Source organism: Eumetopias jubatus, unplaced genomic scaffold (genome assembly GCF_037043125.1).
Source record: "Eumetopias jubatus isolate StellerSeaLion01/CBP00866 unplaced genomic scaffold, mEumJub1_p1.0 scaffold_7, whole genome shotgun sequence".
NCBI classification, from domain to species: Eukaryota; Metazoa; Chordata; class Mammalia; order Carnivora; family Otariidae; genus Eumetopias; species Eumetopias jubatus.
In genome coordinates, this window is record NW_028274813.1 from 39,125,888 (window position 1) to 39,152,836 (window position 26,949).

A 26,949-nucleotide genomic window follows, 5' to 3' on the forward strand; every position below is an offset into this window, starting at 1 on the left:
GGGACAGACTATTCTTGATGCCCCACCCTTGTAACACCTCCACTATCAGATCACCCTTACCTATGCTCCAACCCAAAAGCTTGTGAGTCACTTTGCCCAACCCAATCCTATCTTCCTCACACACACACATGCACAAAAAACACTGAACGAAAACTGAGAACTTGGCTTATACTTAGAATAATTTTTTTAGAATATAAATAAAATTGCTATGTAACTTGAACTCACTGCCCTTAATATACTATCTAAAATTATAATAATCTAAAAGTAAAATAAAAATAAAGCTCATTCAGATTTTGAAAGGTCTGTATATGGCAAAGGCACATGGTACAACAGAGAAAAAGTAGCCTAAGAGACTAAGAATCTAGTCCTAGCTTTGCATGAACCAGAGATGTGACTATAAGCAAAGAGTTTTCTTCTCTGGACGCTTGTCTGTAGTGGACTCAAAACAGTTCACTTTCCTACAAAAGAGGAGAGTTGCACAGAGTATCTCTAAGGTTTTTCTCCAACTCCTGCACTCTCTTTAGAAACATTTTTTTAGAAATGGTTTTTAATAATGATATTTGACAAATAACTTAACGCAATTGGCACAATTACGCTGCCTCAAAGAATCTCTCCCCCTGATCTCTCTTATCACAGTAAATGGCAGCTCTGTTGCTCAGATAAAAAACTTTGGGAAAAACTTTTTTATATCTCCCTACATCTAATTCATCAAAAATTCTCTGGTCTCTATATCAAAATTATATCCATACTCTGACTATTCTCTCAGCAACTACACTGCTACCGTCTTAGTAGAAGTCACTACCAACTTAACCAGGACTTCTGCAAGTTTTCTTGTTTTCACTCTATCAATTCTCCTATAATTGACCTTTCTAAATGTAAGTCATATGACAAACTATTCAAAATTGTCTTATGACTTCCCATCTCCTTCAAAGTAAAAGCCCAAATTTTGGCCATTACCTAAAAAATCCTACATGATCTAACTGGGGAGAGCCTGTCTCCTTACCTAAAAACCTGCTACCACTCTGATCTCATCACCTACCATTCCCCAATTCACTCTGCTCCAGACACTGGCCCACTCTCTCCTCCTCATATATACTCCCACCTCAGGATCTTTGCACTTACACTTCATTCTGACTCTCCCCATGATACCACATGATTGGCTTCTTTGCTTAATTCATGTCTGTTCAAACATCGTCCTACAAAAGATTCTATCAGTACCTATGTAAAAATAGCACTCTCCTCCAATCCCTACACATCCCTCTATCTTTCTGTATTTGTCTTCGAAATACTAATTACCACCTAACAGATTCATTAGTGTATTTTAATTGTTGGCTTCACCCCAGTAGAATACCAGATGTCCTGTTTTGCTCACTGCTGTTTCCTCAGTACCTAGAAGAGTAAGTGGAACACAGAAGGCGCTCCATAATTGAATAACAAAAGTAAAGGAATTGTTAAATAACCGTTTTCTCAATTAGCATGAACTAAATACTGTAAGATTTCATTTCCCAATGGAGAATACACACACACACACACACACACACACACACACACACACACAACACACACACAGTCCACTGAATTTTATGATGATTTGGGAAGAATTGACCAAATTCCAATAGTAAACTGAACTTACTTTTTTTAGGGTCCTGCAAAAATCTGAATTAAAACTATATTTCATTGGAATAATTTAGTTATAATTTTATTATTTAAAATAAATAATTTGGTTTATTTAGTGCTGCTTTTCTAAGATTAATTTTTGAATATATATATTTTTAATTAATATTATGATTTAATAGTCTTAAAGTTCTTACTACAAAAAACTATTCTGGAAGCAACTGCATAATTACATTTCCTCAGTGACCTTGTAATCTCGTGAGCATTTACTCTAGACTAAACAGCTTCATTCAGCTGCCCTGTGTCTGACTGCCGATGAAAGAAGCTTGTTTGACAACTGCTTCAAGCAGAAACATATTTTTTCCATGATTGCATAAAAAAGATTTAAAACTTACCAGACTAGAGCCAGACTAGAACTTTAAGCACAAAGGTTCATGTTAGATGTGTGAGCTGATTTCTAATTCAAATGCCAAGAAAAACAGACACTAAAGACATTTTGCTGTCATGGCCAGTGGAAAAAAAGTTAATTTAGTAATATGTTCATAATTACAACAAAATATAACGTATAGCATATATTATATACACATACATATTGCAGTCTTTTTTGTGACTTTTCAATTTTTCCATATTCTTTGATTTTCTAGTATCCCTAAGACTTTTTATAAAACTAACATATAAACTTAGATGGAGAGCATCAAAAACAAACACCTTTTCTCCATTCTTAGACAATCCATGTATAAGGATTATACAGGTAAAGACCTTGACAAAAAACGAGAAATTTCTTCAATGTGACTTAAAAAAATTCTTCTCCATAATGGTAAGAAAAATCACTGATGAAACACTTGAAGCATCAGAAACAAGAAACTGCAGTTATCAGAACTAGATAACACCAGGTCAAGAAGTTCTAGCCAAATTCAACAAAATATAAAACCGAAGTCAGACATAGAATATTTAAAAGAAAAACTTCATTGTTTTTCAGATGATTCACTTCCAAATAAAACCCAGATATTCACCTAATAGAAGAAAATTCTTAGAGTTCAGTAAAGCAGCTAGATACAAAATAAAAATACATTTAAGAATCAGAAAGCATAATGAAAATAATTTTATAACAGTATCACAACTATAACAAAAAATTAATTTCTAAATGAGATATATGGAAACTCAGTAAATTTTAAATACCCATTTTTTTCTAATCAGTTTATAAGTTTAAAGCAATTCCAAATAAAATTCCAAAAGGAATCATGCTTGGTTATTATCTAAGGAGTGAGAAGAATGGGTATATCTTAGGTAAGTAGTTGGTGGGCTTTGGTTTTTTTTTTTATTACCTGTTTCACAACGCTTTTATTATGAAATTTTTCAAATGGACAGAAAGCTTTAAAGAACTGTAGAGTGATTTGCTGCTTTGGCCAACAAAGTTTACTTGGAAGAATAAATATATAAAAATGCTAAAACTACTTTGAAAAAGATAAATAGCAAAGGAAGACTTGTCCCACCTGTGGTAGGCAGAATTCCAAGGTGGCCCCCAAGATTCCCTTATGTGCATCCTTGCAAAATCCCTTCCCCATGGGACAATATGATAGATTTCACTCCTGAGATTATATGGCAAAAGGGATTTTGCAGATGTAATTAAGATCTCAAATCGTTTGACTGTGAGTTAATAAAAAGGGAAATTATCTAGGTGGGCCAAACTTAATCAGGTAAGTAACCTTTAAAAGTAAGAGATTCAAAGTGATTTTCTCTTGCTGGCATTGAAGATGGAAGCTACCATGAGTTCTACATCTGCAAAAAACCTAATTCTGCCAATAATATAAAAGCTTGGAAGACAAACCCCCCCACAACAAGCCTCACTTACACGGAACCACAGCACCTGCTGACATTTTGATTACAACCACGTGACATCTGAATTACAAGGATCTGGGTAACCCATGCCCTCACTGCTGACTCACAAACACTGAAAACGAATGAGATAAAAATGGATGTTGTTTTAAGCCACTTAAATTTGTGGTAATTTGATATACAACAATAGAAAATAAATGCACAAATTAATATTAAAACATATCATAAATTTAAATTAATAATTATGTGATACTGTTAAAAAACTGAAACACAGATTAACGGAAAAGAAAGGGCAGTGGAGAAAAAGTCTTATATTAATAAAACACATGAGTAGAAAAAAGAACTATTACTGGATATACTGGTCTGGGCCAATTGACTCACCATGTTGAAAAAACATTCTTTCATAGCTCCTTATAAAAAAATAAATTCCAGATGGATTAAGTGCCATATTAAAAAACTGAAGCTACACAAAATTTAGAATATAAATATATATAAAGTTTTGTGTTGGTTTAGGACTTCCCTAGTAGAAGAACAATGGAAAATTAATAGGACATCATCAATACATCCATTGCTCAGAATTAAAACTACTGCATATCATAAACAATGTAAGAATAAAAAACTAAGGGGAGCCTGGGTGGGCATGGTCAGTTAAGCACCCAACTCTTGGTTTCAGCTTAAATCACGGTTTCGGGGTCATGAGACGGAGTTCTGCTCGTTAGGCTCTGTGCTCAGTGCGGAGTCTGCTTGAGATTCTCTCTCCCTCTCCCTCTCCCTCTGCTCCTCCCACTCACGCACTCCCTCTCTCCTTCTCATAATTAAGTAAATCTTTTCTTAAAAGAATAAAAAAATAAGGAGCACCTGGGTGGCGCAGTCGGTTAGCATCTGACTCTTGGTTTTGGCTCAGGTCATGATCTCAGGGTTATAGGACAGAGCCCTGCATTGGGCTCCGTGCTCCGTGCAGAGTCGGCTTGGGATTCTCTCTCTCCCTCTCCTTCTGCCTCTCCCCCACCCCCATTCGCTCTCTAAAATAAATAAATAAATCTTTAAAAAAAAAGAATAAAATAAAATTTAAAATCTCAAGGGTTAATAGATTTACTACACAGCTGACTCATTTAAATAAATAAGGAGAACAACACTATCCCAATAAAAAAGGAGACAAGGAATAAATAGACAACTCATGCATAGGGAGGAAAAGAAATTACCAGATGGACTGCGCCACAAATATAAGACAATAGGAAAATGCTAAGGTAAGGAAAGGAAACAGCATGTGCAACAACACAAAAATATGTGAGACACTATAAGGTTCTTAAGAAACACCAAGTATAAGGGGGTAGGCTATATGACGATAAAGATAGGTGTCAGATTGTACAGGTGATGATGAGCCATTGAAAGATATTAATAACAAAGAGACACGACCAAATTGATATATTAGTCTTCTATGGCAACAATGAGGAAGTCCTTAAGAAGGGAGACAAAGAGAGTGTTATAACAAAAAATCTGATAGACTAGGTTCAATGTTTTATCTCAAATTCTTGATATATAAAATTCTAATTTATCAATTGGAAAAAAAAACAGTTTTTAAGAGCAAAAGAAAGGTCATGAAAGCATCTCCAAGGTTACTGTGAAGGTGGATCTTCTATTCTGGGGACTATACCCTGTACAATTCCCTCAAGATGAACACTTCTAATTGCTTTGCTAACAGTAATGGATTTGTTAACAGGTTAGTTAACTTTTGGTTGGTTGGTTTTATCAAGGTAGTCTATGGCTACACAAGAAAACAAAACTGATAGGTGCTGATAGAGATCAAACAAAAAACTATCTTCTAATTATTCTTAGTTTATAGTTAACTAAGTCAATTCAATACTATTACTGTCACAAATTTTTTCACTATTGATTATGTAATAATAGCTAACTCAAGATATCAAACCATCAAACTTTACATCTGTTTTTTAAAGCTCTCATAACTTGTTTGCTCAGTCAGTAGAGCATGCAACCCTTGATCTCGGGGTTGTAAGTTCGAACCCCACACTGGGTGTAGAGATTACTTAAAAATAAAAATCTTTAGGGGCGCCTGGGTGGTTCAGTCGGTTAAGCATCCAGCTCTTGATTTCAGTTTAGGTAATGATCTCATGGGCAGTGAGATCAAGCCCCACATGGGACTCCACATTCAGCATGGAGTCTGCTTGGGATTCTCTTCTCTCCCTCTTCCTCTATCCCTCTCAAATAAATAAAATCTTTTAATAAAATAAAATAAAAATAAAATCTTTAAAAAGTAAAAAATAAAGCTACATAACTGACAGCACACACTCATATCAGTTATGTTAACAGAAGAGATCTTAAAGATCATATTTTATCTTATAAAACAACAGGTTTTCCTTATTTTTGTAATAAGCTCACAAATGAAAAGCTCATATTAAATAAATCACTTCCATCTGCCTAAAACAGTAGAGATATCTGATTAAATAATTTGAAATTGATGAACAAAATTGATAAGCACTCATAATTTATATCAGTTAAGTGAATAACTCGTCTTTGGGTGGAAGGTAGTAAAATATTAACTAGAAATCCAGTTGATTACTAAAAAGATAGTCTCAGAGTACCAATCAATGAGACTACTAGACTAACCACGAAAGCCATTGTCTAGGGAATTTCAATTAGCAGTTAAGTTTTCCCAATGCTCTCTCCCACTGGCACAGAATTAATAAACGTGTTTACATATTGCCTTGAGCAAACCAGAAGAGTACTACCAGTGCAATGTGAACCTTAATTATCCATTCATAATACCCTCCTGAATGAAAAATTTTCATTTATTCTTCTTCTGCTTCTCAAGTTTAAGTAACTTTAGAAAAGATCTTAGTAAAAAATACCAAAAATTTCATGGCAATGTACTTTTTATTTCATCCTTTTTCAAAGTTATATATAAGGACAAAAATGTAGTTCTTTGGAGACACAATGCCACCCAACACCTTATATCACCTGCTCCCCAAAATATATAATATTATTCTGAAAGTGCTTGCACCCATATTTTTGCACTAGTTAAAGTGAAAGTGCAAAGTGTACCATTCTTAACTTCACCAAGTCACACAGATTTCAAAGAAGATATAAGAAAATAGAAATAAGGCAGTTAATTTATTCTCTGTTTTCCTCTAGAAAAATTGAACTTGTTTCCTCTGTAGGATAACATAATATAAAACGGAAATTTTGTTGTAATAGGAAAAGAGAGAGTAATAGAAGCTAGAGGACTGGGGAAAGGGGGAGATCCCACCATAAAGGGATAAATGGAGCTTATTTAGATGCAAGACAGGGACAAGTTTTAGGACAGATGTGTAATTATTATACCTTTAGTCAACTTAACTTTATATTCCTTTTACCCTAAGAGCAGCACCTTTGAAGATATAAATCATTCTTTGAAAAGTCACTTCAGAGAACAAATTCTTCAGTTTCTCTCTAAATGTTTCTGAAAGATTAGGTAAACATATATCCTTAGATTTATAAAGTTTTGTTTAATAAGAAAAAAATAAGATAGCATATAGCTATCTTCAAATAATAATTCCAAAAGAGAAAATGAACTAATAGTATAAGAAATCAATTTAGAACTTATTTTAGCAAATGTTTCAGTATGAGGTCATAACTCACCAAAAAGACTGCTTGAGCTGATCTCAGCTACAAATATTAAAACTGTCTGTATAGAATTCAATCCCTTTCTCAAGGTAGAAGCCTGAAGAGATGTGGGACGAATTCTATGTTGGTAGATAAATAGTTCTATATCAGGAAAAAGTCACTGTTCCTTTAGCAATTCTGATATCACTGCTGATGATCTAGAAATTCCTACACTACTTAGCCACAGATGGCTAAAAGAAACTGTTACAGTCAAGGTCTAATGACTTAAACATACATGTTTATTTGAAATCAGAACAATTTGCCCTTGTAACTATTGTGGATATAGAATATATGTATAGTCTTTGTTGAGAGAAGCAAAAGTCTACTTCAAAAAATTCTGGGGGCACCTAGGTGGCTCAGTCACTTACATGTCTGCCTTTGGCGCAGGTCATGATCTCCAGGTACTGGGATGGAGCCCTGCCACTCAGCAGGGAATCTGCTTCTCCCTCCGTCTACTGGGGAGTCCCCACCCCCACCCCCGCCATGTGTGTGTGCACACATGTGTGTTCTCTCAAATAAATAAATAAAATCTTAGAAAAAGAAAAAAGAAATTCTGGAACTAACTGTATTCTAAATACTCAATGGTTAATGAATGAAAGTCCCCCACCCACCAACACCAACACACACAAAAAAAGTGATCCAGCCTCCTTCATTTAACTTCAAGTAAGATTTCAGGTATGAAAAACTTGGGAAAAGTACAAGCGCTATGGTTATATCTTATCTAAAGGACACTTACCCTACATTTCAAAATCTAAATCATAACGGTAAAGGCAAAAGGAAACCAAAAAGGGGTCCAACATTCAGAAGAGTTGCCAAAGTTTATTAAATTTAACAATTTACTCAAAATTGTTGGGGGAAAAAGCAATCAAGCTACATCTATTTTATACAGATTTCTAATAGAGTTAATTAAATATACACACACATATATATAGCAGCAGCACCACCACAGCAGATTAAAAGAGGAAGATAAGGGGGATATTCCATTGAAAAGACCCAATAAAAATTGGCAATAATAGAACACTAAATACAAGAGGAAATGAACTTAAAAAAAAAAAAAGCTAGGATTCAGCTGCTGAGAAAGGCAAAGGTTGGCTGCCACTGTGCGAGAAGTAGAAAACCTACTGCCACCCTCCTCAACTCTATACTGACAAGAGCCTTCAACCACTGAGGAAAGGCATGAAACCAATTCTTACCTGTGCTAACATAATGATGCAAAGCAGGGATGGGGGGCAGGAGGAACATACATGGTTATTTAAACTAAACTGAATAAAATTTAAAATTGAGTTTTTTCAATTGTTCTAGACACATTCAAGTGCTCAGCAGAAACATTAAAACTGAGGGCTACTGTACCGGAGAGCATAGACATAAAATATTTCTATTACTTCAGAAAGTTGTATTGGATAGTACTGGTTTAGAACATTTATATGCAATGTAATTACAGCCAGAGTTAAGACTAAATCTACTACCATTTTGTTTCTTAATTGCTTCATTTCTTTATTTTTGTAACCCTCTCTTTCTGTTCTTTTCATTAAGGAAGTATTTTTTATGATTTCATTATTTTTCTCTGCTACTGACTGACTGACCCTCTTTTTTTTTCACATTTTTAGTAGTTGCTAGAGGGCTTATATTAAATATCTTTAACTTTCTACAATCTATTTCCAGGCACTACTATACCACTTCATGCATACTGTAAGAACATTACAACAACAGTTATTTCCTCTTCCTATCCTTTGCACTGTCACACATTTTACTTGTGCATTGTTATTATGCATGCCCACTTCCATAATCTTTCAAATGTAAGTTTGATGAATAAACTATTAGAAAATGCAAAACCCTGTAACAAAGGAACACTATTTTAAATACTTTGTCTTCACTAACATTAAAAATAAAGATTTTAAGAAAACTTATTTTAGAGATCTAGAATTCTGGCTCTTGCTAACCCAATAAGAGATAAGAAACCAACATCTTTATCACTAATAACTTTTTACATCATGAAACCCTATATTGTCTATCCCAAGCTTCAATTTTAGCACTTAGGTAAATTATTTGATAAATTTGTTATCTCAAACTCAAAAGGGGTTTTAGGTTTTGTTTCACATCTCCTTAGCTTCATGTTTGGAAGATGCAGGACCTTAAGAGAATACAGAACTAAAGAAAATAATAAGATCTACTAAACAGCAGATTAGTAAATTATCTTTCATTTTAATAGTCATTTGAACTTAGAGCCTCCAATTTCATATGTATAATACTATGAGTCATGTTCAAGATTTGAGTTTTGAAGATGCATATAGGTTTTTTGTTGTTTTTTGTTTTGTTATTTTTGTATGTAGGTTTTATCTATTTTATCTATCTTGTTTTTGCTGTTGGGGTCTTTTTTTAAATTACTTTTTAATCACTTGTTTCATTGTACCCATTATTTTCTTTTCACATTATATTCTTTACACTATTTTATTTTGTTAAGAAGCAATGGTTTCTAGATCATCTTTTCATTCAAAACTTTAGCTTTAGACCCCAGACCAAGACATGACTTGTCCCATTCAACACAGTCTGTGCCTGAACTTCTCAAGGACACTATAGATACCCAACTGCTTCCCTGAGACAGACTGTGATCATCTCCATCACCCACAAGAGTCACCATTCCAGGTTCATTTCCAAAATAGATGCACAGAATATGGCTTTTGAGCCACTGGGCCAGCCCTACATTATACCTTTTGACTAAGTCTATTTTGTGGCTTATTTCTCATAAATATAGTTACACTGTTATCAGCAATGAGTAAATCTACTCCTTTTCATGGCAAGGTCACAACTCTCATATTTTTACTGGCTTACTAATGACTAAATTAAGCTCCTATTTCTAAAAAATTACACAGTGAGCTGAAAATGAACAGCTACTTCAGTATGGCTGCCAACATCATTAAAAAGAACTAATATAATCCAATCTTAATCTCAAAAGACCTAACAAAAACATACAAAAAAATGTGTACACTTAGTATTAAGCATTCATTTTTCACAAAAGAGTAAATTTCTAAAGTTCAAAATCTAAGAATTTTTTAAAGTGTAAGTTAAAAATAGTACTAACCGATAAGCCCTAAACATCAGTTCCTCAATGAGAAGTTCTTGGAGACTTACCCAAGTCTTCCTAGCATCTCAAGCTCAGGAACTCGTGGTCCACATGTCTCTATCTGCAGTGGTTGGTATTCATATAGAGCTTCTTCAAGCTTTTGAATAGGTGCTAATGAAATATGCTGACCCTGTTAGAAAAATGAAGGAAAGCAATACCTTTTAATAATATTTTCATATTACTACTTATTTGTAGACTAAATTCCTTCCTCACTTTAAAAATATTATCCTGGGGCACCTGGGTGGTGCAGTCGGTTAAGCATTGGACTCTTGGTTTCGGCTCAGGTTGTGATCTCAAGGTCATGGGATTGAGTCAGGTTCAGTGCAGAGTCTGCTTAGAACTCTTTCCCTCTCCCTCTGCCCTTCCCCCTACTCTAAAATAAATAAATATTTTTAAAAAATAAAATAAAAATAAAAATATCCATTGGGGAAGTCTTGCTGGCTTAGTCGGTGGAGCATACAACTATTGATCTCAGGGTATTGAGTTCAAGCCCCACATTGGATGTAAAGATTACTTAAATGAATAATTTTAAATGGAAATAAAATTTAAAAATATTATCCATGAAGTCTGCTAATTCATGGGTACAATTCATTATATTACTGAAACCCACATTTTATAATTTATAGTAATTGACACATGATTTGAAAGAAGAAAACTGGGAGGCCTGGGGGGCTCAGTTGGTTAAGCGGCTGCCGTCAGCTCAGGTCATGATCTCAGGGTCCTGGGATGGAGCCCCGCATCAGGCTCCCTGCTCAGCGGGGAGTCTGCTTCTCTCTCTCCACCTGCCTCTCCCCAGGCTTGTGTGCTCTCTCCCTCTCACTCACTCTCTCTCTCAAATAAATAAAATCTAAAAAATAAATAAATAAAAATAGAGGAAGAAAACCAAATCCATCATTAAATTCAAATTTAGCCTTAAAGAGTAAAGTTATTCAACATCAATGGTAGAATTCAGCAAATATAAAAGTGTAGTCCATCCTCACATTTTCCTATTTATTATCCAGCTCTGAGAGTTTTGGTAAAATCAGTGTTTTATTGAAAGCTATAATTAGGGAAGAATACTAATGAAATTATTCTCCACAAAATTTTGCCATATAAACATCTACTCTCTTAAGTCTTTACAATGAAATCAAACTTACTTACCAAATGTGTGTATATGATGTCTACTTACATACACACACAGGGAATTTTGTGCTAAAAACTAAGTTGAATGAAACATCTAGGATTTTTCTGAAAACAAATAATTACTGAATAACCAAAAGGACTGTATTTGATTACAAGCATACAAAATAAAATATCATTCAGCCATATAACATCATTACACTGAGATTTATCATACATCTGAGCATAGATCCTAATTTTTAAAAATCCCTATTTTTTTATATAGTCCCTGTTTTCAGATTCTAACTCTAGTTCTGTTATTTTTCTTTGTATAGTGCTCAAGTTCTTTATTTTCTAACTTTTTAGTAAAAACCAGCTCTTATAGTTATTAATTTTACCATTTTCTAGTTTATAGTTTATTTCTGTTGCTACCTCCCTTAGTTTCCTTTACTTTTCCCCTAAATTGCTAAGTTGAATATATAGTACATTCTATTTTATTTAAATAAATAAATAAATAAAAACCATGACTTATAAGTGACAAAGTGCAACTGAGGCAGTGAGGAACAACCACTGACAATGTTTGCATCTGACTTGTGGCTTTTCTCTTCAACAAGTTTTAATCCCATTTAGCATCACCCTAGCTAGTTCACTGTCATGTATTAATAGCTTCTCTGGGGCACCTGGGTGGCTCAGTCGTTAAGCGTCTGCCTTCGGCTCAGGTCATGATCCCAGGGTCCTGGGATCGAGTCCCACATTGGGCTCCCTGCTCAGCGGGAAGCCTGCTTCTCCCTCTCCCACTCCCCCTGCTTGTGTTCCTGCTCTCGCTGTGTCTCTCTGTCAAATAAATAAAATCTTAAAAAAAAAAAAAATAGCTTCTCTGACAATGTCACCTCAAAAGTCCTTCATCAAACATTGACAAAGGACACGAACAGACATTTCTCCAAAGAGACACAAACTGCCATTAAGCACATGAAAAGATGCTTAACAACAATAATTAGTAAGAAAATGCAAATCACCGTAAGAGACTCTTAATCTCAGGAAACAAACTGAGGGTTGCTGGAGTGGAGGGGGGTGGGAGGGATAGGGTGGCTGGGTGATGGACACTGGGGAGGCTATGTGCTATGGTGAGCGCTGTGAATTGTGTTAAGACTGATGAATCACAGAGCTGTACTCCTGAAACAAATAATACAGTATATGTTAATTTAAAAAAAAAGAAAATGCAAATCAAAACCACAATGATATACCACTTAACACTCTTGACTATTTAGGATGGCTATTATTCAAAACAAACAAACAAAACCACAGAAAATAAGTTTTGGCAAGGATGTATAGAAATTGGAACTCTTGGGGCGCCCGTGTGGCTCAGTCATTAAGCATCTGTCTTCAGCTCAGGTCATGATCCCAGGGTCCTGGGATCGAGCCCCGTATTGGGCTCCCTGCTCTGCAAGAAGCCTGCTTCTCCCTCTCCCTCTCCCCCTGCTTGTGTTCCCTCTCTCGCTGTGTCTCTCTCTCTCTGTCAAATTTGTAAATTGGAACTCTTGTGCATTGCTGGTGGGAATGTAAAATGGCACAGCCACTATGGAACACAGGAGGGTGATTCCTCAAAATATTAAATATAGAATTACCATATGAACCAACAATTCCATTCCTGGGTATATACATAAAAGTAGTAAAAGCAGGAACTTGGAACATATTTGTACACCCATGTTCATAGCATCATTATTCACAGTAGCCACAGGAGCAACCCATGTGTCCATGGATGGATGAATGAATAAACCAAATGTGGCATATACACACAATGGAATATTACTTAGCCTTAAAAAGGAAGAAATTTTGACACATGTTAAAACATGGGTGAATCTTAAAAACATGCTAAGTGAAAGAAGCCAGTTATAAAAGGACAAACATTGTATGATTCCAATTACCTGAGATTTCTAGAGTAGTCAAACTCATAGAAACAGAAAGTAGAATGGTGGTTGTCAGAAGATAGGGTGAGGCAAGAAGGAGATGGGGGGTTAGTATTTAATAGGTACAGAGTTGCAGTTGGAGAAGATTGAAAAAATCTGGAAATGGATGCGCTACAACGTGAATGTACTTGATATCGAGAACCATATACTTGGGGCACCAGGATGGTGGAGCTGGTTAAGTGTCCGACTCTTGGTTTCAGCTCAGGTCATGATCTCATGGTCCTGAGATCAAGCCCTGCATTGGGCTCCAGCTAAGCATGGAGTCTGCTTGACATTCTCTCTCCTTCTTACCCTCCTGCTCATGCTCTTTCTCTCTCTTTCTCAAATAAATCTTAAAAAAAAAAAAAGAACCATATACTTAAAAAAGAGTTAAAAATGGTAAAGCTTACGTATTCATATTTTACCACAATTTTAAAAAATGGTTTTAGATATTCTTATTTACTCATTTACCTGGCTAGAGTAATACACAGGAAAAAAAAGAAGTAAAATACCTAGAAAACTTTGTTAACATTATTTTAAACCTTAACCTCCATATGTTTCACAACTTTTCTAAATAAACATCAAACTGTCAAGCTAAATCTTATACTATTTCAGAGAAATCCAATCTCTGAACAATGGATCTGAGTACAGGGGTTACACAGGTTAAGAAGAGGACTGCCTAAGTGGGATATTTTGAGTGACATTTTGACATTCCTGTTTCAAAGTGTCTTCTTCATAAGCCGCCAAGTACTAAACTCTCCTGCCATGATACAAAAAGTCCAGTATTAGTGTCACATTGTTAGGTTAGGGGGGAAAAGAAGAGAAATGAAAAAGAAAAATTATAAGAATTAAAGAAGGAAACTTTATAGTCCTCCTAACATAGTAATGCAGATCACTTTATTACTCCATTTTCATTTTATAAATCATGCAAGGTCCAGAAAAGATGATACAGAATGGCTATTTTCAAGAGCCAGAATACCTTCCAGGGAAAATAATATTCAAAAAAGACAGGCTCTCTTAAGTCATTATAGTGGGAAACATACTAAAAGTGATCATTCACTAAACACCAACTATAAAGCCCAAGTTACTAAAGTGATGAAATCATATAATCCAAAATCTTCTCTGCAAGTTTGTGGGCACATAAAATACCACCTAGTATAATCACAGTTAACATTATTTACTCAGTGCCAGGCACTGGTCTAAGGACTTTTTATGCATTATTTCATTAGTATTCACAATAGTTTTATGAGATAAATACTGTTATTCCTACTTTACAGATAGGGAATAGGGGTTTAGATATATGACTTGGCAAGGTCACTCTGTATTAATGGCAGGTTGAGGATTAGAAGCCAATTCTTTTAGATTCTAAAGCCTGTGTTCTTTTCCCCTTCTTTATTTTATAAATAAAGAAGCATTTAAAATACAAATTTTCCAAAAGTCATGTAGTAGTAAGAATCCAATCTCCTAATTCCTGTCCAGTATGGGTTCTACCACATACTACCTTTTAATATCTTATTTTTAGATAATATAATAATGGTCGCTCAATTTAAAAGTTTGATCTTAATAAGTAAATCCTAGATAGTTTAAGATAAATTTGTATACAAATTCTAATAACTTATATTTGGTCAAAACAACACAGGCTCAAAAAGGATTTTTTTAAATTATGGCATTTAGAGAACAGTAAACATCACTCAGTGGTAATTCTGTTTACCATGAGAATGATAAAACAAAGTTCATAAATGATGCACAACTTAGCCTTGTAATGTTCAACTGATCTTTCCCCAAATAAACTTGGTGTGAGGTAGATGCCAAATTTCTCAAATCTAAAGCTGGGGAAGAACTTACAGGACAATCATTGACATAATTAAAATTAAATCACCAATATACAAAAATGTCTTAGCAAGTCCTATGAGGAAAGTGTTGGGTTTTTTAAGATTTATTTATTTGAGAGAGAGAGAGAGAGAGAGCACATATGCAGGGGGAGGGGCAGAGGGAGAAGCAGACTCCCCACTGAGCAGGGAGCCCTACATAGGGCTCAATCCCAGGACCCTGGGATCACGACCTGAGCTGAAGGCAGACTCCCAATCAACTGAGCCACCCAGGTGCCCCAGTGTTGGGAGTTTTAAGTCACTGGAGGCAAAAGCGTATCTAAAAAGTTTCTGGATGCAAAATGGTAACTGAATGTGATATTTCCACTAAGACAGTAAGTATTATATTATCCAAATTATCAGATTAAGGAAATCAAACAACATGATGCACTAGTGATCTATCACATCTGAATTAATGGACAGTTCATCAAAGAAGATACATGAATGGCTAATAAGTACATGAAAAGATGCTCAACATCTTTAAGAAAAATGCAAATTACGACCACAATGAAATACTACTTCACACCCACTAGATAAAGGACAGACAATAAAAAGTTTTACTGAGGATGTGGAGAAACTCTAACCTTTAAACATTCTGATGAGAGTGTACAATGGTGCCACCACTTTGGAAATCAGTTCAGCAGTTTTTCTTAAGTGTACAAATAATGTACTATGACTTAGTACTTCATAAGTGTCTAACCAAGAGAAATGAAAACCTATGACCACACAAAGACTTGTATGAGATATTCCTAGCAGCATTATCCATAGTAGCCAAATAGTGGAAACAGTCTACATGTCCATCAACTGGCGGATGAATTAGAAAATGAGGTATATTCAACACAGTATGAATATTAACTCATAATTTAATATTAATAAAATATGCTAAATACTATTCAGCAACAAAAAGGAATAAAATATTTATATGTGCTGCAACATAGATGAACTTCAAAAACATTATGCTAAGTGAAAGAAACCAGGTAAAGGACTACATATTGTATGATTCCATTTACATGAAATGTCAACCACGGTTGGTAAAATTACATGGCTGTAATTTTAAGTATAATGTGAAATATATTCTTTAACTTTTCTTACTTAGCAAATTTCAAGTCTACTATAAAAAATGGTTTACTATTTACTAAAACTTAACTGTTAGAGCATCTATACATTACAAATATTATCATTATTCTTTCTCCTCAAATAAAGGAAAAGAACAGACTACCTTTTGTGCTGACTCTAAAATCAGGATTTAATTCCAAATGAAAAATTATATGATCTAGATTTCTGGAATCCAGTCAATAAGAAATGAAATTAAATCTGAAAGCAACTTTTACTTTAAAAAACCTCTGGTCATTATGTGAAAAGACACACACACACACACACACACACACACACACACACACACACACTTTTGGAATGCAGAAACCATTTAGAGTAACATTACTAAAGAAAATATATTATTTTCTAATAAAAATAACAGCAACAGAAATAGTTCATTAGTAATCATTAGTGCATAGGTTGTTGAAATAAGCAATAATAAAAATACTAAAAATGAAGGAGTGAACTTGTCGTGATGAGCACCAGGTGATACATGGAATTGTTGAATCACTGTATTGTACACCTAAAAGTAATATAATACTGGATGTTAACTAACTGAAATTAAAATAGAAACTTGAAAAAAATACTAAAAATGAAAATATCCTTTCATATAAATCAGTGTATAATTTTTTGCTAAGTACCACAGAAGTTCTGAGGCTGTAATTTATAAAATATTAGCAATTTAGGGTGATAGGCTGAATGATTCTGAAAATCCTTTAACACAATTTTAAGGACTCTCTTAATTTTTCTGTCTCAAATGACTTACTTGCCAGGCTAGTCTCATCTTTAGTATATTTGCTAATAAGCCCTGTAAGTTTGTTAAACTGTGTATAGTTATCTGTTTAACATCTGTCTCTCCCATTAGACTAAAAGGCCCTATGTTCACTGCCATGTCTACAGCACAGTGCCTGGCAACAAAGAGCTACTCGATGTTTTGTTAAATGAATGAATAATATAAAAGGGCATGTGAATGGTCATATGGTATAGCAATATGAACACTAGGAAAACTGTACGAGTCAGGTTTCCATATTCAATAAATTTAAGAACACTCTTACTAAGCATAAACAATTGAAATTTTGTTAATCACATGTACTATAAGGGCACATAAGGAATATAACTCCACCTTTTCCACACTTTACTATTGTTTTCTTTCACTTATTCATTACAGAAAGTCTGTGGATGTTTTTTATCCCTAGGCTGGAAATGTGTCTTTTAGCCACTTAAGAACTCATTTTAACAAAATTTCAGATGATACTGTGGTATTCTGTGGCTATCATCACCTATTCACATAACAAATACTGAATACTGGGGCACCTGGGTAGCTCAGTCACGGAACGTCTGTCTGCCTTTGGCTCAGGTCATGATCCCAGGGTCCTGGAATCGAGCCCTGCATCGGGCTCCCTGCTCCATGGGAAGCCTGCTTCTCCCTCTCCCACTCCCCCTGCTTGTGTTCCCTCTCTCGCTGTGCTTCTCTGTCAAATAAATAAAATCTTAAAAAAAAAAAAATACTGAATACTAACTATATGTCCAAAACTAAAAACTCCAGCAGTGATCAAAACAGATACAAGCCTTGCACTCAGGAAGCTTACATTCTAATAACTTTTCAATGAGACTGTGCCTTCTACTTTTAAGTCTCTGAATCATCTAAATGCAAAACAAAAAAACGATAGTGGTAGTTGTTTTCATAAACTGAGTCCTCTCACATCTTAAAGTTATCAAATCCTACAGAATGTGTCACACTGCCAAAGGGAATTAAAAACCTGAATATTTCAGTGATATCGAAGCATTAAACCACTATAACCCTGGTTACTATTTCCAGAGAAAGTATCTATAGGAGACCTTTTAGAAAATCAACTCGTTTTTTCTGAAATACTGTTTCTATGTTGGTTAGTGTCCTATATGCACATATGTACATATGATTTTATGTGCACATATGTACATATGATTTTCATTTGTGCATATATATGTATGTATCTGTATATGGATATATATTTTTTAATTGTGTGGTATGTGTGTGTGTTCTCACACAATTTTGTAACGGCATAGAGAATACTTATATACCTGGCACTGCCTTCAACCTGCTCATTCTAAATAATATTTTTTTGGTAACTCAGTTGTTTTTAATTTTTTGGGCAGCAAGCACAGCAATTTTTATACTATGCGGTTCTGTTCATTCTAGAGTGGTATCAGCTTGCCATCACTGCAACAGCTGCATGGTAATAACTTCCTGGTAGCACAGAATTTTATGGTAAGTACAATTCATTTTCCCCCATAGAAATGGCTTTCTCTAATTTCTTTCAAAATTTATAGTAAACAGCATTAAGGTCAATGAGGGATAAGACCCTGCATGTTAAGAGGTAACTCTATATTTATGCTGGCACTCCCTCTAAACTAAAATGAACTGAGGGAGGGGCGCCTGGCTGGCTCAGTTGGTGGAGTGTTTGATTCCTGGTCTCAGGGTTGTAAGTTCAAGCCCCACACTGGGTGAAGAGATTACTTAAAAATAAAATCTTATTTTTAAAAAATAAAATAAGATGAACTGAGGTGATGAAACTCTCAGCTTCATTTTCATAATCTAAAATGGGGAGGTGGAGAGTGAATTGGGGGTTGGACTAGATGTTCTTTCAGGGCTAACCTGCTATGATTTCATGACCACTAAGTAGAAATAAGCCACTACCTCATAATGTATCATAAAAATAGAATTTTCCCCAATTTTAATGTAAAATAATTTGATTCTAAATATACCAGAGAAACAGCCAGTGGAAAAACACAAGCACGAATCCCCAGATTCTCGTCTCTACTAGAATCATGAGACTACATTCCCTTTCTGAATGCATGTTTTGTAGTGAAGAGAATATAACTTTTTCTAAAAATTATATGGTTTGCTCTTTTAAGCATTCTAATGCTGAATTATTCCCACAAATCAACCTTTATGAGCATTCCCTATCTTTTAAAATATGGTACACCTAATAGTTATATTACCAATTTTTCTCCAAAATTTTCCTTCTCAAAAAAAGCAGGCTTTTTGAGAGTATGAAAGAATTTTCATCCTGACTACACTAGAAATAGCACCATATTTTTCTAGTTCTTTAGTGATGATCAGTTCCATTCAAATATGTAAGATATGCTTTAAAACTTTAAAGAAGAATTTCTATATCTAGCTGGGCTTAAGCTTCTTGTTCATCATTAGAAAGCAAATGGTCCTAAAAGAGTTACACCCTCGCTTGGCTAAGCCAAGTCTCCAAAACAATTTCTATCACATTGGTTCTGGAAACCTCATCACAATCTGTTCACTACAGTGGAATTACTTTAAGGCTTTTTAACTAAAGTCACTTGCAATCCCCTCGCTACAACATACAGCATTTAGTGTTCAAATTACCACACAGAAAAACGTCCCTTAATAATATATCAATTCTGTTTTGAATTCTTGTTACACAAATATATTTGTGTATGTATTGTTATTGTATACTTGTTTCTTACTGTTACACAAACATAAACTATTCCTTGAGAAAGAACTTTAAAATAAATTTCGCATATTTAGAAATTTAAAATGGGAGAAATTAGGAAATAATATCTTTTAAAAAGATTAATATCATTAAAGCATCCCAAATATAATTATAACCAAGCTCTGCATATTTTTTAAAAAGCATTTCTATGAATTCCTTTGTGTTGGTATAGAACTACTATGGTTCATCTAGAAACTAAATTCAACAATATATTTGTGGACATATGCCATTAGTTTTCAGAAAGCCAAGGGTCTCAAACTATATAGATGAACATGAAACACAAAAGGAATAGCATTTTCCCCCTATGCTTTCACCTGTTTTGACTATAATTGCATTCATAAAATTTATCTCCTGAAAAATGCAAAGATAAAGACAGGAAAGAAACTAATAAGCTAGTCATCTCTGCCTCAGATAGTTCTACACCTAAAACGTCCAAGAAGTCCAAATGTTATCTAGAAGGGTCCTAAGTGATGTGACTGACTGAAATTCAACAAAGCTACAACAGTGAAGTCACACCTTACACAGGGATTAGGTTCTAAGGTCAGAGTAAGGCAAAAACTCGTCAAAATAAGCTCTCAAAAAATCCCTTGAATAGCCCATAAAGTAAATTATACATTACTCTATACCTATTGTAATTGCTTTATATAAATAAACTAGTTTTTCCTCCAGCATTGGAATAGATTACTGTGTGTTCTGTGGAAAAGCAGATAAAGCAGTTGCCTTGCTTCTGGCAACCATGTTGTTTCAAAAACTTTTTTTTACTGAAGGAAGAGAAGAATTATTTGCTACTTTTCACCCTAGTTTTGTGTTTTCAACTTTAGTTGAATTCAAATAAGTTACATGTACATATGATATGACTTGGCTACACATGACAGGTATTTAAATGTTCATTCAGCTAAATTCTTGGGGGAAAAAAATGACATTTGAGATGGGCTATGAAGGATGAATGGGGCTGAAATGGAAGGGAAGAAAGAGCATTTCTAGTGAAGGGAATTTCTATTCCAAGAGCAGCTTCAGTACAGGATAGGAGCCAGAATATAAATGATAGAAGAATAAGAATTGAGGAAGTAGAAACACTGAGCAAACGTGATTATTATTTTCATCAAATTACAAGATAAATAGATATGGCAGTAGCTTAAAAAAAAAGTAGGGTCCAAGGAAGAGATTTTATTTTCTTTTATTTTTGTGGTCCTAGGTTTTATTTTTCCTTAAGCACTGATAAATTAGGCAGTGTTGAAAAGCAGTATTTTTACATTCTTTCTCTGATGCTTGTCTTGCTACTGAACTGGCAACATTTGTTGCCAAAAGGACAGAGCGTCCAGCAAATCATATCTGTTTCTATAAAAAGATCAGAAAAGAAAAAAATTACGGAGACTATTTGGTGAGACAAAACCTGCCTTCTTAAAAGACTCTGCATTAATTTTAAGAAAAACAGCGTTTGCCAGAAATTTTTAAAACTTTAGACATATAGCATTTTAGTTTATTTACTTTTAGTAATTACAAAAACAGTTTCCAGAAAGAATTATCTTGGCACTTTAGGTGAACTTTTAGTTACCCAACAATGACAACTTATCTACATTTCTGAATGTAATAAAATAAGAAAATTGCTTTATATAGTTCTCTACAAATATTATATTAGCAAAACAAAAAATATCATATGGTAAGATTATTAGTCTTCTGAAGCAGAAATATTTTTTGGTGAAAAGGTAGCAGAAAGCTCCTTTATACCATAATAAAGACTGAGTAATTCAAGGGATGACATTTTATTTAGAACTAAACTTTCTGTGCCTAGTACAGTGCTTGGTACATATTAGGAATGTTTGCTTCATGAATGAACAAATGTTTTGTAATGACCCACAGTATCCCACTTACTCCAATCCCCTACTCCAAAGTTTTCTCCCCAGAAACTATATAACAAATCTGATTCTATTTGAGATCATTTAACTACAGAATGAGCAGTTAGTGTGCCATTCCCACTGCAGAAAATGAGTAAAAACCTAAGCCAAGCTGGAACTGACTTTATCCTTCGTCTGTCCTAAAAGGAAACACCAAATAGTATGAATACCCTAACCATCCCAAACTGCTTTCTTCAAACACACATAACAACTACCACCATCACCAGCACCACCACCACCTTCACAAAAACCACTATGCAATTAGATCTACATTCTTTTTCTCCCAAGATGTTTTTTATGCAATTGCCACACCCAACGTGGGACTTGAACCCACAACCCCGAGATCAAGAGTCGCATGCTCCACAAACTGAGCCAGCCAGGTGTCCCTAGTTCTACATTCTAAATGCATAATAGAATAGATTGTTTAGGATTCTCTGATTCCCTTTTCACTTGCAGTTTTGCCTAAGCTGTCTTTTACTTTAGTAAAAGTCATGCATATATAATATGTGATTATTAACAGTGGGGTTCCATGCAAAGGACACAAAATATTTATTGAACATCTACTATGCCATGCGCTGTACTAGGCACTACACATACATTTGAAATATTATTTTGACTATTTTACAGGAAAAGAAACTGATGTTTCCCAAGGCCAAGTAACCTACCCATATTTTAAAGCCTATACTGCCAGAATCCACCAAGCACTCTTCAATTACAGGATTAAAGTATGAAAATTCAGTTATTTATCCAAACATTTAGTGGATGTTAGGCACTGTGAAGGTATGACAGAAAGGATACACCACCAGAACTGATTCTACTGTCAAGTATTTAACAACATATCTTTATATTTATGAAACATAAAAAACTCACTCTGTCTCAAATAAATGAATAAAATCTTTAAAAAATATAAATTAGTATATAGGTAGTTTTTAAATGAAAGTTACCCTAGTTCATTAAAACATATAACTTTACTTTCGAAAATATTCACATTCAACTTTTCCATAATACACTGAGAATGATGCAAATTTCACCTGTACTGAGATATATGCTTCATCCTATTTTCTTCTTCCTTTTTAAATATTCTCTTAGTAGTACAGTCTCCTTTTCATAACAAGCAAAAATACTACCTTCCTCAAACAATAATACAAATTGGTGCCTTGTCTATAAATCCATGTAATTAGAATGTAATTTGAAATATGAACCAGAAAGACTATTTCAACTAGAAAGAAGACTTCCTAACAATGCAGAAATAAACTACCTTCCTAGAAAGTTGACTATAATATCCCATCCTTTAAATCATATTTTACTATACTTTAACAGATCATTTTTCATAATTTACAGACATATTTTATATTTATGATATGAATTACAAAAGCAATGCACAAGAATCACAATACTGGTAAATTTTTCATCTGGGAACATTATGTGCTCACTAAGCATAAATGGTGGTTCCACAAATACAATAGTACGCAGAATATCATGTAATTTTAGTTTTTAAAATTAAAAAAATTAACTTTTTATAACCTTCATAAATAAATACATAAATACCTACATAAATAAATAAAAATAGAGAGGTACATTTAACAAAACAGTGCCCCAGAGGACAAAGAAAGTAATTTGTATGGGAGACTTTAATGAGCACAGCTTTGAAGCCCTTCTGGAAATTACAGGCTTGATGAAAGCACTAACATTCTACCAGTTGCTGAGACAGGCGCTACTGCCAATCAGCTACATTTGCTGAAGCATATTCTAACAGATTACTAATTAATCTCTATACTGAAAACAATGGCTGCCTGCCATTTTCATCACCATTAAAAAGAAAAAAGAAAAAGAAACAGTCACTCTACAACCAGATACAACTCCAGGTAAAACATAACTCTAGGTGAGCTTTGCATCTACTTAATTACTTAGTTCTATCATTTTCTGGTGTTCATTATACTAAACTCAAAACTTGCATTGGCTGGAGTCATGGGTCTTATAGTCTCTCCACCTACTATTTCTGAGTTATTTCTACTTACCACAAATGTATGAAAGTACGTATCTGAAGGAAAAGATTTATATAAGATAGCATTTTCTTTGTTGTTAAAGTCTTTCAAGAATAACCTCAGGAGAAATATGACCCCTGGAGGCCTTCTCCTTTAGATCACATCTGCGTTTTCATTAGAATTTACCTACACTCCTTTGAGCCCACCCCTCAACACACACACACACACACACACACACACACACACACACACACACACACACACACACACACACACACACCCTTTTACCAGGGTCATATCCTACCTTTATTATATGAACTCTGTTCAGAACATTCCTCAGAATTTTACAAACATTAAAGTAGTTAATGTTTCCGGGGCACCTGGGTGGCTCAGTTGGTTAAACAACTGCCTTCGGCTCAGGTCATGATCCTGGAGTCCTGGGATCGAGTCCCGCATCGGGCTCCCTGCTCAGCAGGAAGTCTGCTTCTCCCTCTGACCCTCCCTCCTCTAGTGTTCTCTCTCTCATTCTCTCTCTCAAATAAATAAAATCTTTAAAAAAAAAAAGTAGTTAATGTTTCCAAGTCTGGGCAATTATTATGAAAGTGATTATGGGGGCGCCTGGGTGGCTCAGTCAGTTGAGCATCCAACTCCTGGTTTCAGCTTAGGTCATAATCTCAGGGCCCTGGGATCCAGAAGCCCACCCACCAGGCTCCACATTCAGCAGAGAGTCTGCTTCTCTCCCTCTCTCTCTGACCCTCCCCCTGCTCTCCCTCTCTAAAATAAACAAATCTTAAAAAAAAAAAAGTGATTATGAAGTTATTTTAAAATATGCTGGCCCAAGTTGACAAAGAAATTGTTTTAAATCCATTTGAAAACATAAACAGAAAGTGAAAAATGTACGTGAGGGTTCTTTTTATGATTTTCTATCCTTTTAATGTTTTACGTTAACATCGATTCTTGAATCTTAAATAACACTATCTGTTTTACCATGTTTTTAAAGTTGCTTTCATTCAACTGTACATGCCTGTGACCTCTACAATGACCTCTACAAAAGCAGTTGTGCACTTTACTGTGGTGCAAATCCTCACAGACAAGTTGAACCTGTTCTTTTTGGCACGGAGCCCTTGTGCTGAACACACAGCTGAGATTTATTATAAAAGGGGAACTAAGGGGCATTATTGCACAACATTTATCCTTCACATATAGCCAAGTATAATCTTTTACAACCTTTGAGAACTCTTAAATAAACAGATCTTCTCTTAATTGCACCAAGACTTTCTTATTTGTCACCAGTCCTATGGCATATTGAGATTCATTTTACATTAGGAAAAAGCTAACACACAAAGCATATGTACTAAGATGTTAAATTTAATCTCTTAATATTTATTCAAAAATAATAATACTTCTAATACTCAGACCTAGATAATTACCTGCCTTGCTGTTTTTAGCAAGGTCAATGTAATTAAGTAATAAATATGTCCTCAAGGATCTATACTTAGCAGGTTAAAAACAGTACAGTACTCTTATATAGATCTTTTAAAAACATTTGAGAGAAAACACTAACCTTTGCTTCTACACTGTTTTGCGTTTTCTTTTTTTCAAAGTTCAGTTTTAATTAGCTTTCCCATAGTGTTTTAAAAACACTTCCCATTCTAAAAAATTCCAAACTCAGCTCAGATACACAAGACTGCTGCCAGGCTACTTCCTCGATTCAACAGCAGATCTGATACCCTGGGGAAAGGAGTTCATGAGTTCTAAGAAGTATCTCTTATAACAGGAATTACCACACCATTTACATCAATTCTTCAGGATTTGCTAATTGATATATCATCAAGATTTGCCTTATTGAAGACAAAGAAACTAATATAACTTCAAAAGTATTCTATCCTGGAAGTCAAGTTCAAACTAGCTTATTGGCTAATTGCTCAACATAAAGGAAACTAAAATATGTTGATTCAGGTGAATATTTCCTTGTTTTAAATTCTTTTCATTTTTTTCATTACTAGTAAGTATACAAACAATTGAAAAAAAATGTCTGTAGACCTATGGAGGGGGGTGGGAGTACTCTTTAATGGGCATAAAGTTTCAGTTTTATAAGAGGAAGAGTTACGGAGATTGATGGTGGTGATTCTTGCACAATATTAATGTATTTAATACCACTGAACTGTACACTTAAAAATGGTTAAAATGGTAAACTTTATGTTATGTGTATTTGACTGGAATAAAAAATTTTAATTTAAAAAAATATTTTTTTAAAAATTGACTACTGAACTGATTTTTTAATGGTGAAAAAAATCTGACACATTTTAGGAATCAGGGGTTCAACAGTGAGAGAAACAGATATGTTCAGCGATGGCACCAAATATATTTCATAAAGACAAAATAACTGAAGAGTTAAATAAGAAATTTCTTTCATTAATGTTTAACATTTTAAGCAACATATTCATGTTGTTTCCCTTCTAAGAAAGAGTGTTTTAAACAGTTTATATCCCTAATACTTTCTCCCTCTGTCTAGAGCATACAAGTAGAAGTTTACGAATTTGAACATATTTTTTATTCATTGCTGAAACATTTTTTCTCAAAATATATGATCTTTCAGAAAAAACTGAATTATATAAAATTTTAAGTGTTTCTGCAGGCATTACATCTTTAGATATAATTAACATGCACAAAAATTACTAACCAGTTTAATTCATTGTATTAATCTGTACCACATGAGATCAATGAGAATAACTATAAAATACGAATCAAATATGTAAAAAATGTCTCAAGACCTGATTTTACACTATGCTCTAATACTATGTCAACACTGGTGGTATTTTTTAAATGCCTAAGCTCTCTAACTCATTTTGAAATGCATGTGCTTCATGATTTCCAAAATATCCAAAACTACTCTTAAGTCGTAACTGTAATTAAAAATAACATCCAAAGAACCCATAGTGACAATGTCAAGCAGGTTAACCCAGGTTAACCTCCAAATAACTTAAAGCAGCTGTAAGAACAGTCCCAGTCTCCACTTACTGTGGTTCTTCCCACTACAACAGCTTTCCCATCTATTGCTCATCTGGCCAGCAAGAATGCAAGCATACACATTACATGCCTAGAATACCCTATTCTTTCAAATTCCCCATATTGTGTGTCCCCTTATAGGAAACAATGCTAAATACACAGGCTTTGGAGTCTAAAGAGTCAAATCCTAGCTCTACCTTAAGCAACATTTTTTAGCAAGCTTCAGTTTCACTTGTAAAATTATTTTACAAGGATCAAATAAAAAGTATTTAAAGGACATAGCAAAGTCAAGTGTCTACAAAAATGCTAGCGATTA

At 34.3% G+C, this 26,949-nt stretch overlaps 1 protein-coding gene across 1 annotated transcript in view; it reads right to left on the bottom strand.

The window, feature by feature from the left end:
• MNAT1 (MNAT1 component of CDK activating kinase) overlaps positions 1 to 26,949 on the bottom strand; it is a 200,927-nt gene that overhangs the window by 65,709 nt on the left and 108,269 nt on the right. Inside the window, exon 7 of the mRNA XM_028098338.2 lies at positions 10,240 to 10,361. Within this exon, the coding sequence (XP_027954139.1) occupies positions 10,240 to 10,361 (122 nt within the window). The remainder of the gene's footprint in view (positions 1 to 10,239; positions 10,362 to 26,949) is intronic.